General features: G+C 39.6%; 1 protein-coding gene across 4 annotated transcripts in view; it reads right to left on the reverse strand.

Moving 5' to 3' along the window:
* The window catches only part of SYK (spleen associated tyrosine kinase), a 107,962-nt gene that overhangs the window by 12,001 nt on the left and 81,041 nt on the right, over positions 1-14,920 (reverse strand). For 2 of the 4 annotated variants that reach the window (XM_086414469.1, XM_086414467.1), the window contains 4 exons: positions 11,597-11,684; positions 9,759-9,933; positions 5,818-6,027; positions 4,770-4,959 (listed from right to left, as the gene is read on the reverse strand). In XM_086414469.1, coding sequence (XP_086270595.1) covers positions 4,770-4,959; positions 5,818-6,027; positions 9,759-9,933; positions 11,597-11,684 — 663 coding nt within the window. Of the gene's footprint in view, positions 1-4,769; positions 4,960-5,817; positions 6,028-9,758; positions 9,937-11,596; positions 11,685-14,920 lie in introns of all 4 variants that reach the window. The other 2 variants (XM_086414468.1, XM_086414466.1) reach the window with 1 other exon arrangement.

The raw sequence follows: 14,920 nt of genomic DNA on the forward strand, positions 1-14,920 counted from the left end.
TCCATGTATAACCTTACAGTTGGCTCTCCATCTTCATGGTTCTGCATCTATGGATTCAACCAAGAGTGAAATATGTAGTGCTATAGTACATACTTAGTGAAAGAAATCCGTGTGTAAGTGGATCTGCACAATCCAAATCTGTGTTGTTCAAGGGTCAACTGTATAAGATTATGTCATCTGTCAATAAAGACAACTTTATTCTACCTTTCAGGTATGGATGCCTTTTATTTCTTTTTTTTAACTTGAGGTAACTTTGATACATAAGCCTTTTCTCCCCCTAATTGCTCTTGCTAGGACTTCCAGTACTGTTTAATAAGCACTCATCTTATTCCTGATCTTAGATAAAAAGCTTTCAACCGTTTTCCACTGAGTTTAACATCAGTTGTGGGCTTGCATACATGCCCTTTATTGTGTTGAGGTATGTTCCTTTTACACCAAACTTTATGAGATTGTTTATCATGAAATGATGTGAATTCTGTCAAATGCCTTTTATGCATCTAATGAGATGATCATATGATTTTTATCTTCCTTTCTATTAATATGAGGTATCACATTTACTGATTTGCATATATTGAACTATCCTTGCATTCAAAAATAAATCCCACTGGACCATGATGTGTGATCTTTGTAACGTGTTGCTAAATTTAGTTTGCTAGTATTTTGTTGAGAATTTTTGCATCTAAGTTCATCAGGGATATTGGTCTATAGTTTTCTTTCCTTGTATCTGGCTTTGGTATCAGGATAACATTGGCCTTGTAAAATGAATTTGAGAATATTTTCTCCTCTTCCATTTTGGGCATTAATTCTTCTTGATATGTTTGATAGAATTCTCTTATGAATTCTGTTAGGTCCATTTGGTCTAAAGTATAGGTCAAGTCCAATGTTTCCTTAGTGATTTTCTGTTTGTATGACCTATCTATTGTTAAAAGTGGGGTATTGAAAGCCCCCACAATTATTATATTGTTATCTATTTCTCCCTTCATATATGTTAGTATTTGCTTAATATATTTAGGTTCTCCAATGTTGGGGCATGTATATTTACTATTATTATGTCTTCTTTATGAATTGACCCCTTTGCCATTATAGGATGACTGACCTCCTTTGTCTCTGGCTAAGGTTTTTAGATTGAAGTCTATTTTGTATGATACAAACCTAGGTACATTTGCTACTTTTTGGTTTCCATTTGTAAGGGATATATTTTTCCATCTCTTCACTTGGAGATTTTGTGTATCCTTAAAGTTGAAATGAGTCTCTTGTAGGCAGTATATTAGCTGGGTCTTTTTTTTTGGTCCTTTCAGTCACTCTATGGTTTTTGATTGACAAATTTAATCCATTTACAATTACAGTAATTATTCACGGGTAAAGATTTACTAATATCATGTTATTGTTTTCTGGATATTTTAGATTTCCTATGTTCACTTCTTCCTCTCTTGTTGTCTTCCTTTCTGATTTGATGATTTTCCATAGTGGTATACTTAGTCTCTTTTGCTCTATCCTTTATGCATCTACTGCAGGTTTTTTCCTTGTGGTTACCCTAAGGCTTACATAAAATATCTTACAAATATAAATCTATTTTAAGGTGATAACAACTTAACTTTAATTGTATCCAAATACTCTAACCCTTTCACTCTTCCCCATACATGCTATGTTTTTGATATCACAATTAAAGTCTTTTTATATCATATATCCATTAATAAATTATTGTACCCATAGCTATTTTTAATATTTTTGTCCTTTAGCCCTTATGCCAGCATTAAGTGATTAACATAACACCATATTACAGTAATGGGGAATGCTAAATTTGATTAGATACTTACCTTTATCAGTATGCTTTATATTTTCATATTTTTCATGTTACTAATTAGCATCCTTTTATTTTAGCTTAAAGAATTCAGAATTTCTTATAATATAGGTCTAGTGGTAATATACTCCCTCAGCTTTTTTTTTTGGCTGGGAAAGTCTTTATCTCTTCATTTCTGAAGGACATAAAGTGTTCTTTGGGATATATAGTATTCTTGGTTGGCATTTTTTTTTTTTCTTTCAGTACATTGACTGTATCATTCTACTCTCTTATGGCTTATAGATGTGTGCTGAGAATTCTGTCGGTAGCCTTAGGGGGAGCTCCCTTGTAAGTGACAAGATTTTTTTATCTCTCGCTGCTTTTACAATTCTTTTTCTGATTTTTTGACAGTTTTATTATTGTGTGTATTGGAGAAGATCTATTTCAATTGAATTTATCTGGGACCTATGAGCTTCATGAACTTGGATGCCCAGATCTCAGATTTGGGAAGTCTCAGTCATTATTTCTAAAAACAAGCTTTCTGCCCCTTTCATTCTCTCTTCTTGGACTTCAATAATACATAACTCATTTCGCTTTATGGTGCCCCATAAGTCCCATAGGCTTTCCTCATTCCTTTCTTTAAGACAGTTTTTTGGTTGTGTTGAGCCTTTGTTGTGGTGTGCAAGCTTTCTCCAATTGCAGTGCATGGGCTATCAAGTTGTGGTGCATAGGCTTAGCTACCCTGAAGTATGTCTCTGACCAGGGATTGAACCCATGTTTCTGGTATTGGAAGGTGGATTCTTAACCACTGGACCACTGGGCAAATTCTGAGAGAATCAATTCCTCTGCAGGTTGATAAGAAGTGTGGGGTCCCTGAGGAGAGGAGGAAGGGGTCAGGGGCTCTTGAAGCAGAGACAGGGGTCTGGAATTCTTGAGGCTTTCCCTTTCCTGATGAAGAGAACTCTTTCTAGCTGGGTTCTCGCCTGGCACTGAGTAGTACTGACCTGAAGGATGGGATGATGCAGGCAAAATGAAGTTATTGTTCTTTCCTTTTAGTGCAGTTATTCTCATGTTTTTCATTCTGCTGTGTTGCTAAAGCTTTTTAAGTGGACTCCAGAGTTCTCTCTGGAGCTCTGTGAGATGGTGAAGGACAGGAAAGCCTGGCGTGCTGTAGTCCATGGGGTTGCAAAGAGGCAGACATGACTGAGTGACTGAACAACAAGCTCTCAAAGCTGTTTCATTCATGGATAGCTATTTGACCATTGATCATTTCTGGAGGACAGAATCTGGATCTCCTACCCCACTGTCTTGTTCCTGATGCTTTGCCTTTTATTACTACACTATCTTCTACATTTTCTTTCCCTTCTTTACAGATTTTCAGAGATCTGCTTGTTCCCTTTTCAAAATATGCTGTTTAATATCTGTGGCAGTTGAAAAAATTGACCCTCATGTTCTTGGACATTCCTCCCTTCTGCCTTGAATATGGGTGATCTGGGGTTGCTCTGACCAATAGAATAAGTGGACAAGACTCCTAGCCAGTTCCTAGGCCCTGAAGTTAAGAGTGTGACAATCTCTACTTCCTGCCTCTTGAGTAACTTGTTCTCAGGACCCAGTTGCCATGCTGTGAGGAAGCCCAGGGGTACATGGAGAAGCCACATGTAGATAAGTTATTGTTAAATGGATACAGACCAGTGAAAGTCCCAGATCATGGCCCATGCCAAATCAGTCATTAATGGTGTGAATGAGCAGAGTGGAAATAAATCCTCCTGACCTCTTGGAACCACCCTCATGACACTGTATGGAGCAGAGATGCACCATTTCCACCAAGCCCAGCCCACACTGCAGAACTGTGAGTAAATAAATGCTTGGTGTTGTTTTAATGCAACAAGTTTTGGGACTATTTGTTATCTAAACTTCTCTGTCTCCTCTTTAAGCCCTTGCTTTAGATAGTCTGTATTTTCTTCTTCCTACTTATCATCATGAAGTGCATGTTCCAAAGTGTCTCTAACTTTAAAATCTATTTTTTTCTGGTATGTATGTGTGGTTATTATTTGAAGGTTATTGTTTCCTTTGCTCCATCTCCTAGCAGTCCCATCAAAGGGATCATTTGATGCTTTACACATTCTGTCTCATTTCTGAAGTGGCTTCTCTGGGGCCAGCTTGTCTATGAAGAATGGAGTGAGGAGCTGTGATGGGAGCTCTGCTTCTGCTTCTCAGCCTTTGTGCTGACCCTTCACTGACTAAGATCTGCTATCCATCACCAGCTGCCATACCTGCTGCTGTCTCTCAGAGAAAGCATGGGTGGGTGTATGTGGTCACTTAGGTGTCTTCTCCAGCCACTTTGTGGTGTGGCACTCAGGGAAACTCCACAACTCTCATCCTGCCATTCACTAGTTAGATCATCAGGGTATATCATCTATTCCTGAGACTTCTGGACATTCCCAGGGTCATGAAGAGTTGAGAATGTGTTCTTGACACCCTTTTATACTATCTGGTCTCTGTTACATTTTCCAATTGGCCAGGGTAGACTCTACATACACTCTGTGACTGAGTTCATATGAGGATGGGGCTTTTTTTACTTTTTTCCCTTCTTTTACTTGCTATTAGTTCATTTGAGGATTCATAGAGGAGCTTTGAAAAATCCTACTAGAGTCAACCTGTCCAATACATATTTTCCAAAGTAATTTAACAAATGAATTCTATTCTTGTTTTTTCCAGCTGAATCATCATTAATACCTTGATTCCCCATTATTCTAAGGAACATAGTTTGGAACATACTATTCTGAGTAAATCTCAAGTTGTGACATATTAGACTATTTCCATCTTTTTAACAATAGAATCAAAGCTTAAGAAGAACATTTCTTACACAGTTATTTTTCTATGGGGACATTGCTTCTTGAAATCTTACCAAAATAAAATAAAGAACCATATATTTGCATTTCAGATTTTTACTACCAGCTGCTCTCAGTGGTGGGTAAGTTGTTCATACCTTGTAGTAGTTTTCATCAGCACGAAGTGCTTTGGAAAGTCCAAAATCACTGATCTTGGCATAATGTTGAGTAACCAGCAAGACATTCCTTGCAGCCAGATCTCTGTGCACAAAATTGCATTCTTCCAAATATTTCATTCCCATAGACACCTGATGAACCAGCTCTATGATGTTTTTATCCTTGACATGCCTGAAAGTCACACATATGTCATTAATGATAGTGAACAGGAGTCCATTTCAGAACAACCAACCATGCTTCTTATACAGAGAGAATATGAACCAACTTATTTCCTATTCTTCTAAAGCAAGAGTCATAAGTGGTGGTGACTGGTATTCAGCTGCTAGAATTTTCAACATGTGCTTTGAATTACATGAAAAGCAGTATAACAGGGTGGTCAGACCTGTCTCATGGAGAGCCAGGGTTCAGTTAGAACCCTCTTTCCAATATTGAAAAGGTAAGAACAGCAACCTTGAGTCCCAGTGAAGTACAAACAGGTGCAAATGGGATAAAGTAATCAGTGGCTATTGTTACGACTTATTCCTCATGACTCTCTATCTCAACCATGGCTGGAGATGAGCATAGCATGATTACTCCATTGATGGTTGCAATGAATTAACAGCAATGGGTATTTTCAAAAATAATTACTTATGGGAATGCAGTAGTGAGCCAGATATGTAAAATATCACTGATTTCCCATATAAAATGTTTATTTAATTGTTTCTTTTAAAAGAGCACATTCTTTCTGCCTGGTAAGGGGAGAATGCTTGCCAAGATAGTCTAGGGCTGACTCTATCACCAGGCCAGTATGACATGAGCAAAGGAGACCACATTGTTGAATTAGAGTTTTTCTTTATAAATTAAGAGCTAAAGAACACTTAATCCAAAGACTACAGCTCTCAAACCTCCCCACTCAAGGTCCCTGATTGTGGGCCAACTCTGGGAAGGCACTAGAGGAGACAAGGGTTCTGGAAGAAATCAGGCTATGATGTTCATTGGGTAGACAGGCCCTGCCCCTCACATATGAGCTGCTGAGGCACCTAAGGATACCTGTTCTGTTGTAAATATTTGTTGAGTGGACCAAGTTCTGCCATCTCCATGACCAGCATCCAGGACTCAGCTTCACATATCCCTATCATGCGCACAATGTAAGGGTTGTCAAGCTGCTGCATGACATTCGCTTCTGCTAATAACTCATCCTTAAGAGCAGGGTCATTGGCCTCATTTTTCAGGATTTTCACAGCCACTGTTTTCACAACTCTGCAAAAGAAATCAGAACACATAAGACACTTTTCAAAGTGGCTCACGTATAATTATCTTCCATGAAGCATAATTCCTGTGCTGGAAATGATGATATGGAAATACCTGCCACAGAGTGGAAATGTGTCTGTTGTACATGGCTAATTCTTCAATCATGTTCTCTCATTTTGTAGACAGGGAGTAATACCTAATTAGCTGAAAATAATGGGAGAGTGCCGAAGAATATCCCAACCAACCAGAAAGCTGACACACTGTAGAATATTTAAATAACTTTTAAATAAACTTTAAAAACTATGACATGCATGGATTCCAGTAACATCTTGAGATTTATCACATTATTATGTATAATGTATGTAATTGCAACATGCCTTTAATATGTGTTACAATGAATTTCCAGATGCAGAATTAAAAAGCATGCACTGTTGAAGCTTATAATTTACAAAACACTTCTAAAAACTGAGTTTTGTTCATTTCAAGCATGCTTCAAAATGTTTGAAAAAAACTAATTGTTTTCCATTTTTGAATAAAAGCATCATCTAAGTCATGTTTAAAGTCTTGAAAATATCCTGACATAGTGGGGCTTAAATAAATAAATAGCACTTAACTATGTACAGTTTGAAAAACTGCATCTTTTCATGATACAGTTTCCACAAATGCAGGAAGTATAACTCTTTTGCTGAACTTCAAAAGTAGAAAATAAAAACAGAAGTATCAAATAAAATAGGTTAAAAAATATAATAACAGAGTAAGTCTGACATACATTTGGAAAAGAACATATAGCTGCAGTGTAGAACTCAGGAGTATTTACACATCACACACAAGATGTAGTTCCTACACAGATGGAAGTATAGAACTTATCCAGTACCCAAGAAGCCTCTGCATCCTCCTCCTGAGATCAAGGAAATATAATCTTATGCCATCTCTAGACAGCTTATTGTTTTACCTTTCACATTTCAGTCTACCATCCATCTGGAATTAGTTTCACGTATGGTGGGAGGTAAGGGTCAAAATTAACAAGCATAAACCTCTTGATTCTTCCAATGTTTAAGGAAGAAAGAACATCCACAAACTTTTCCAGAAACAAAAAGAGGAAGGGAACTCCCCAACTCATTTTATGAGGTTATCATTAGCCTGATGCCAAAACCGACAAAAAAATTACAGGAAAATAATTTACTGATATCTCCCATGAATGTAGATGCAAAAATGCAAAGGGAAATATTAGAAAATTTAATTTAGTGCTTTATGAGAAGGATATAATGAATATATAATTCATAAGATCAACCCTGGGATTTCTTTGGAAGGAATGATGCTAAAGCTGAAACTCCAGTACTTTGGCCACCTCATGCGAAGTGTTGACTCATTGGAAAAGACTCTGATGCTGGGAGGGATTGGGGGCAGGAGGAGAAGGGGACGACAGAGGATGAGATGGCTGGATGGCATCACTGACTCGATGGACGTGAGTCTGAGTGAAGTCCGGGAGTTGGTGATGGACAGGGAGGCCTGGCGTGCTGCGATTCATGGGGTCGCAAAGAGTCGGACATGACTCAGTGACTGATCTAATCTGATCTCATCTGATCCAGGAATGCAAGTTGGGTGAAACATCTGAAAATCAATCAGTGTAATTCATCCATAAACACAACAAAGGAGAAAAAGACTATCAGCAGAGGAGAAAAAGTAAACCAAAAATGTAACACACATTTACAATTAAAAACAAATCTCTCAGAAAAGTAGAAATAAAAGGAAACTTCCATAATCTGATAAAGAGCAGCTACGAACCTACTGGTGAAATATTGAAAGTTTTCCCCCTGAAATCAGGAATGAGGAATGTGACCACTGGCACTTTTATTTAACATTGAACCACAGTTTCTAGTTAATACAATAAGGCAAGGAAGAAGTGTAGAAGTATGAGAATTGGACGGGATGAAATCAAACTCTTGTTATTTATAGATGATATATTTCTGGGTCAAACAATACACAAATAAACTACTGGAAATAATGAGTGAAAAATAATAGAAGACTTTAAGAAAAGTTGTTGGACATCAGGGAAACAGACAAAATCATATTCGTGCATTCAAGCAAGGCCAAGGAATAGCAAGTAAAAATTTTAAAATTATACCACATATAAAACCAAAAATACTAAATACCTATGAATGAATCCAGCAACTAAGCTGTGCAAGACTTCTACACAAAAAAGTAAATAATTTTGCTCAGAGAAATTAAAGACCCAAGTAGACGGAAAGATGAGTCATGCTTGTTGATATGAAGACTCAATACTGTAAAGACATCATTTTGCCCCCAGTTAACCTATATGGCCTTTCCTCTCCCCACATCTCTAGTTGAAATTATGTATCTATGGTCATGTCCATGTCAATCTGTATATTTAATTAAGCAAGGAATTGAGTATCACAAACAAGTTGAGAAAATTTATACCTTAATACAGGATAATTTGTATTCATTTTATAAAATAATGGACATATATTAATTTATTTAAAAGTAAGCATAGCAGTCATATATCTATATATATATGACTTTATATATCTGTCATATGTCATATATATATATACACACACACACACACACAGACTTGGACATAACTTAGTGACTGAACAATAACATATATATACACATATATAAACACATATGGTGAAAGGCGTATGATTAAAAGCATGTTTCTGTGCCTACTCTTGCTCGTATTTTTGACCCTTTTATCTGCTCAAGAAAAAAACTGTATACAAATTCCTTAAATTTAAAATAGCATCAAACAACCAAACCCAATTATATTCATATCAGTAACTTCCTAGCTTGGACATAGATTTTCAGAGGATTTGTTTCAAAGGACTTTAGAAACCAATTTTACTGAAAATTCCATGACAGATGCCTTCTAAGCACCAAATAAAGTACAAAGAGATTTTTAGTAATCTAGCAATTTTAATTGTTATATACTACATACTAGGGTTTCCAAGGTGGTGTTAGTGGTAAAGAACCCTCCTACCAATGCAGGAGACATAAGAGGCATGGGTTCAATCCTTAGGTTGGGAAGAGCCTCAGGAGAAGGAAATGGCAACCCACTCCAGGATTCTTGCCTGAAGAATCCAATGAACAGGGAAGTCTGGCGGGCTACAGTCCATAGGGTTGCAAAGAGTCGGACCCGACTGGAGCACCTTAATACGCACATGCACACACATAATACATACTGTTCTTTGAAATTATAGACTAGAGCAAATAAATAATTATACTAATGATACTTGTCATCAAGAATTTTCTGGCTAAGAGAAATGAGACGCAATTTTTAAAAATCAAAGAAAGTAAGTGAAAACACTGTTATCAATGAATGATTGCATCTTAAATAATACATATGTGCATGCATGTGCATATAGAGACCTGAAAATTATAGACACTCAGGTTTGTTAACGGTTGCAGTGTTTGAGTGGTAAAATATGATGTTTTTATTTTCTTATGTTTTCATTGACTCTATTTCTTAATTTGCAATAAAGGACACACAATACATCTAAACTATTACATACACAGTTAATATATATAATGGATGCTTTCATTGTAATTGTACCAGAAATGAACAAAAATTATACAGTCAATCACAAAGGATTTAGCCATGCCACATTACATTTTGTGTCTGGGATTAAAAGAACATGATATATGTATATATGGTAGTTTGTAGAATGTAAGCTCACATGAGAATAAGTGCAGGGAAATGGTGCAAACTTTTGACTTACTTTTTCATCTGGTAATAGCCCTTCTTCACAGTCCCAAAGTTCCCAGAGCCCAGTTCCTTGTCCTCCAGGGTCAGCAGCTTCCGGTCCAGGTAGACCTCCTTGGGCCGGATCTCCTCGGGGTCTGCATAGGGGCTTTCGTAGACCTCAGTGTCCATGGGCAAGGCTTCTCTCTGAGCTTCTGGAAAGGAGTTAAGAAACTTGCAGCCTGTGAACTTGATCCCATGTGAAATTGCCGTGTCCCCTGCTCTTGCCTCCTGGGGTCATGCCTTGCCTTTCATGACCTTGTCCCCTGCTCTTGCCTCCTGGGGTCATGCCTTGCCTTTCATGACCTTGTCCCCTGCTCTTGCCTCCTGGGGTCATGCCTTGCCTTTCATGACCTTGGTTATCTTGGGCATTTATAGCGCCTGTGAGCACAGCCTTTCCCAGCGATGGCAAGGTAGGAAAAAGGCCCTCATCTTTGTTGTTCTTGACCCCTGTTCTTGCACTAAAGTACATCAAGAAAGAGTTTTCCTGTCAGCAGCAGAGACAGATGTGCTCAGCCATGTCCAAATCTTTGGGGTCCCATGGACTGTAGTCTGCCAGGCTCCTCTGGAATTTTCCAGGCAAGCATACTGGAGTGGGTTGCCACCCCCTACTTCAGAGGATCCTCCCAACCCAGGGGCTGAGCCTGTATCTCTTGCCTCGCCTGCACTGGCAGGTGGATTCTTTACCATTAGCACTCCTAATGGACTGTGGTGCCTTTAAACTCCGTCTGAAAATCCTGGCCCTCCTTCACTGAGAGGCGGGGTCTACGCCACCTCCCCTCCGTGGCTTCTGTAATCATGTCCACCGATAGAGTACATCAGTAGTGATGCTTGTGATATACTCAGGCCAGGTCCTAAAGGCCATGCACCTTCTGTCTGGGTTGCTGGGACTCTTGAAGCTTCAGACTTCATGCAGTTGTTTAACTGCCCTGGCTCCTTCTATGCTGTGAGAATGCCCCAGCCAGTCCAGGTGGAGAGACCAGATGAAGAGTCTCTGAGGCTCCATATCCTGGAGATGAAAGATGCTGGCTGGCCTCCAGTGCCTTGGTTCTAGTCCCACCACGGTCTCCAATCCTGCTAGCCCAGCTCCACCCCCTATCTGCCTGTAAGAGGCCCCATGCTGCCATGGCCCCGTTCAGCCTTGCCCAGATTCCTGATCTGCATGAGATAATTAAATAACTGTTGCTGATTTAAGCTACTAACTTTGGGGTTGATTTTTTGTAGCATTAAATAGATCAGGTTTACCAACTAAAACAAAAACCTGGGGCCACCTAGAAAACCTAAGAAGCTGGTCCAGAGGCCCCATTTCTGACCAGTCTAGTAGAGGCCTCGTGAGTTTGAAGGGGTGCTTCCTCTCCTGCCCTCACAGAATCACTGCAGTTCTCTGAACATGTCTAGAATCCCAAAACTTAGACGTTTCTTCAGTTTTTACCAGCTACCCATTGCTGGACCTCCATCTGAATTTACTCCTGGACACAGACATCTTTCCAAGAACAGATCTTAGAAATGGAAACTTTAAGTAGCGTCAGTTATTACTGGAAAAGGTGAAATATTCTGAAGCAGGGGGTTTGAAGGATATTTTCAACATGGCTGATTTATTGTGAGGGAGGCTGTACAGACCATTTCATCCAACAGACACCACTACTCACAGACACATGGCATATTCCACCTGCCCCCAGATGACAGGATCACTCACTGCTAAGCAGTGCCTGTAACAGCTGCTGACAGCAGGGTGAGCCTGCCCTGCCGTTCGCAAGGGACTGTGGGAGGCATCTTTGCGCTGTGAATGCCCAGGACCAAAGGGGCAGCTCTTACCTCTCTCGTTGGCCCACGGTCCTCGGTCTGGCTCGTAAGGGTTGAATGTTGTAGAACTATCCACCTGGTTCCCTGAGGATGTGCGGGTCTGAGGCACACAAATGATAACAGCTCATTTTTCTTCATGAATAACACTGTTGAGTTGGCCTGAATACTAATTTTTATTTTCAAATAATCACATCTTAACTTAAGCAGGGAAGACAAAGGAAGGAACCAGGAAAAGAGACAGGAAAACAACAACAACAGCACGGCTTATCTCATTCCCCGGGCAACTGATGGGATGCTGTGAAGGCTAAATAAAGCTCATGCTTCTATAACAGAAGGGGCCTGCAGGGATCCCAGGGGGTGTGTGAGAGAATTAACCAGAACTGTTTCGGTGGAATTCCCGCCTACTTACTTGCCCTTTCAAATCCTACTTCCACTTGCTAAAAGATGCTAAGGATTTTCATTATCCCCTTGGATTCATTCTCCTCCATTAATTCTTTCTAATATTACAGAGAAGTTATTGAAAAACAAACACTAAGTATCCACCAGCTGCTTCAGCCCACTTCCCAACTCTAAAGCATCCATGAATTCCCAGTATCCACATGTATCTTTACAATCTGTGGAGATCTAGCAGTATTTGGGTAGATGCCAGAGGGTAGTGTGGGTCTGGTCAGTAAGCTAGAGGTACCAAGAGGAAGCGGCCGCTAGCATCCCAGGGTCTAGTGCCCCCCTGTTAATTGTCACTACTGTCATCATCCTCATCTACCAACCCTTTGAGACAGGGAAGCCTGATTTTGCTAACCTGAAGGCAGGTATTTCTTCCTTGTACTCAGAGCAGGTAACTGATGCAGATAAAAAAGCCTTGCTGGCCATTATTAATGGCAACCTTTCCTTATTATTTATTTGATTTGCATCAATTTGCAGCAGGAAATAATGGAGGGAAATCCACTGTTATATTTCTATATCTTTTCCCTTCCAAAAGTCTCCATCTCAGTGGAGATCCACCTTTCTCCTCAACTAAAAACAAAGGTGTGTGCTTAGTCACTCACTCATGTCTGACTCTTTGTTATCCCATGGACTGTAGCCCGCCAGGTTCCTTGGTTCATGGGGATTCTCCAGGAAGAATACTGGAATGGGTTGCCATGCCCTCTTCCAGGAGATTTTCCCAACCCAGAGACTGAACCTAGGTCTCCCACATTGCAGGTGGATTATTTACTGTCTGAGCCACCAGGGGAGCCCAAGAATACTAGAGTGGGTAGCCTATCCCTTCTCAGGGGATCTTCCTGACTCAGGAATCGAACCAGGGTCATCCTGCACTGTAACCGGATTCTTTACCAGCTGAGCTAACTGGGAAGCCCCCAAACAAGAATATTGCTACTAAATTTGGTTCACAGAAAAACCATGGTTCAAATTATCTTTTTGGCATGAGTTGAGTAGAAAGAAATTTTATATACCCATTTTTTTTTTTTTTAGCAGTGCCCAAACACTGGCCATGAAGAAATGAGATACTGCCATATTTTGGAGAAATTTAGAGAAACAGACAGTAAGCTGAATTTTACACAGTCGCTTATCTACTGGCACACACAGAATGTTCACCTGCCTTCCTGACATCCCCAGCTCGGGATCCAAAAGTACAGTAATGAAGTCACAGTGCATCACTTCTGCGACATGGTCACTTGTGCCTGAAACTGTCTTCTTGCTGCTTACCGAGCTCTATAGAGCCCTGGCTCACCATTGCAAAGGCCCTTCTGACAAGCTAAAGGACATCCACTCTTATGTGTCAATGGAATGCCACTGTATCCATTTTCTGATGACTATCTCAGCATTCTTATCAAACTGTTTAATAGAAACAGCTGTGATGTATCAAGAATGAAAATAGAATATAAGTTACAGGGGATATAATCATTTATTCACTGCACCAGAGCTTTGTTGCTAAATTGTTCATTCAACCACTGCTAAATAAAAATGTGTTCAACAAACATAACATGAATGAACGAGTGAATGGAGATAAACTTCAAACTGGGAGGTGTGAAATGTAAACACTTTTAATGTGATTTAAAAATGAATTCTCTCTCAAGTTCTATTAATAGGTGTGGATAATTCCAAATAACAATATACCACTTTAAAAAATTAACATATGATTATAAGACTCTTGGATATACAGTTAGTTCACTTTTTATTTATAATTACCCTGTCTCAACGGAACTGTCCTAGGAGAAACTAGGTAATTCCCAAAGCTTGCCATACTCCTGCTCTGCTTAGTCCCCTCCGGTAATCAAACTACAAGATTGAAATAGTTTTCAAATTAAAAAATAAATTCTCTTTTAGGTTTGCATTGACTATCATTTCAACTTCTCTAATTTTTTCCCTCGAGGTAGGAAGGTTCTGAACTCAAAAGCAAAACCATGATCCCAGGACCAGCCATTATGGACAAGGAGAAGGCACCGCTACCCCTTCTCTGCACTGGAAGGCCTCCCACTCTTTGCCCACTTAGGGATGTATCCCAGGACTGCAGCCCCTCCACCCTGATGGGATGTTCTCCGGAGCAGAAAGACTTCATAAAGGCTGTTACATTTGAAGCCAGAATGCAATGATCTGTGATATGAATCCTGCCAGGGAGAATTTAAAAACAGAGGTGGGGATGTAAAAAGTACTGAAAAAGACACTAGGCATGAGGAATAGGAATCAGTAGTGATGGCCACAGTTTGCCTACAGCCCTGGACAGAGTGATGCATACTTTCATTGGCTGTGTGGTGTCCATCCCTTGTCTGTCTTGTCTATGGATAAGAAAATGGGTTGTGGGTCTCCTCTCGAGAAGGTTGAGCCCCATCTTTAAAGCCAAGGTGGTTCAAGGGCTTCATTTCAACACTGCCCACTTAGACCCCCATGTGGTTACCAGACTTTGTAGCCTAAACCCAGAGTTTCCCTCAATAACCACATCAGCTCCCTGCCTGGACCCCTCGGCCCTCCCTACCCTGACTGGGACAGAGAATGGAAATACACTCCAAAGAGAATGCTCTTTGGAAGAAACGGGAGGTTTTTCTACTGTGTCTGTTAAAAAGGCCGTATTGACTTTATTTGAAGATGAAGCTACAAATGCAAGTTTCATCTTTCCCAAAGCACTTGGTGATTCTACCATTCAGTAGAACAACAAAACCCTATGGAATCAAATGCTTGATTGAAAAGAAGATTTGAGGACTTTGTAAACAATGAACTCTAAGGCAAAATGATAAATTAGCAAAGTATTGTTAATGCTTAGAATTGAAATGCCTTTTAATTTAATGAAAAATATATTGCTGATCCATTATATCATCTGTAGTTATTATTTCTGCTCTGTAT

This window comes from Bos grunniens, chromosome 8 (assembly GCF_055505025.1).
Source record: "Bos grunniens cultivar Pamir isolate PY7600 chromosome 8, Bosgru_T2T1.0, whole genome shotgun sequence".
NCBI lineage: Eukaryota > Metazoa > Chordata > Mammalia > Artiodactyla > Bovidae > Bos > Bos grunniens.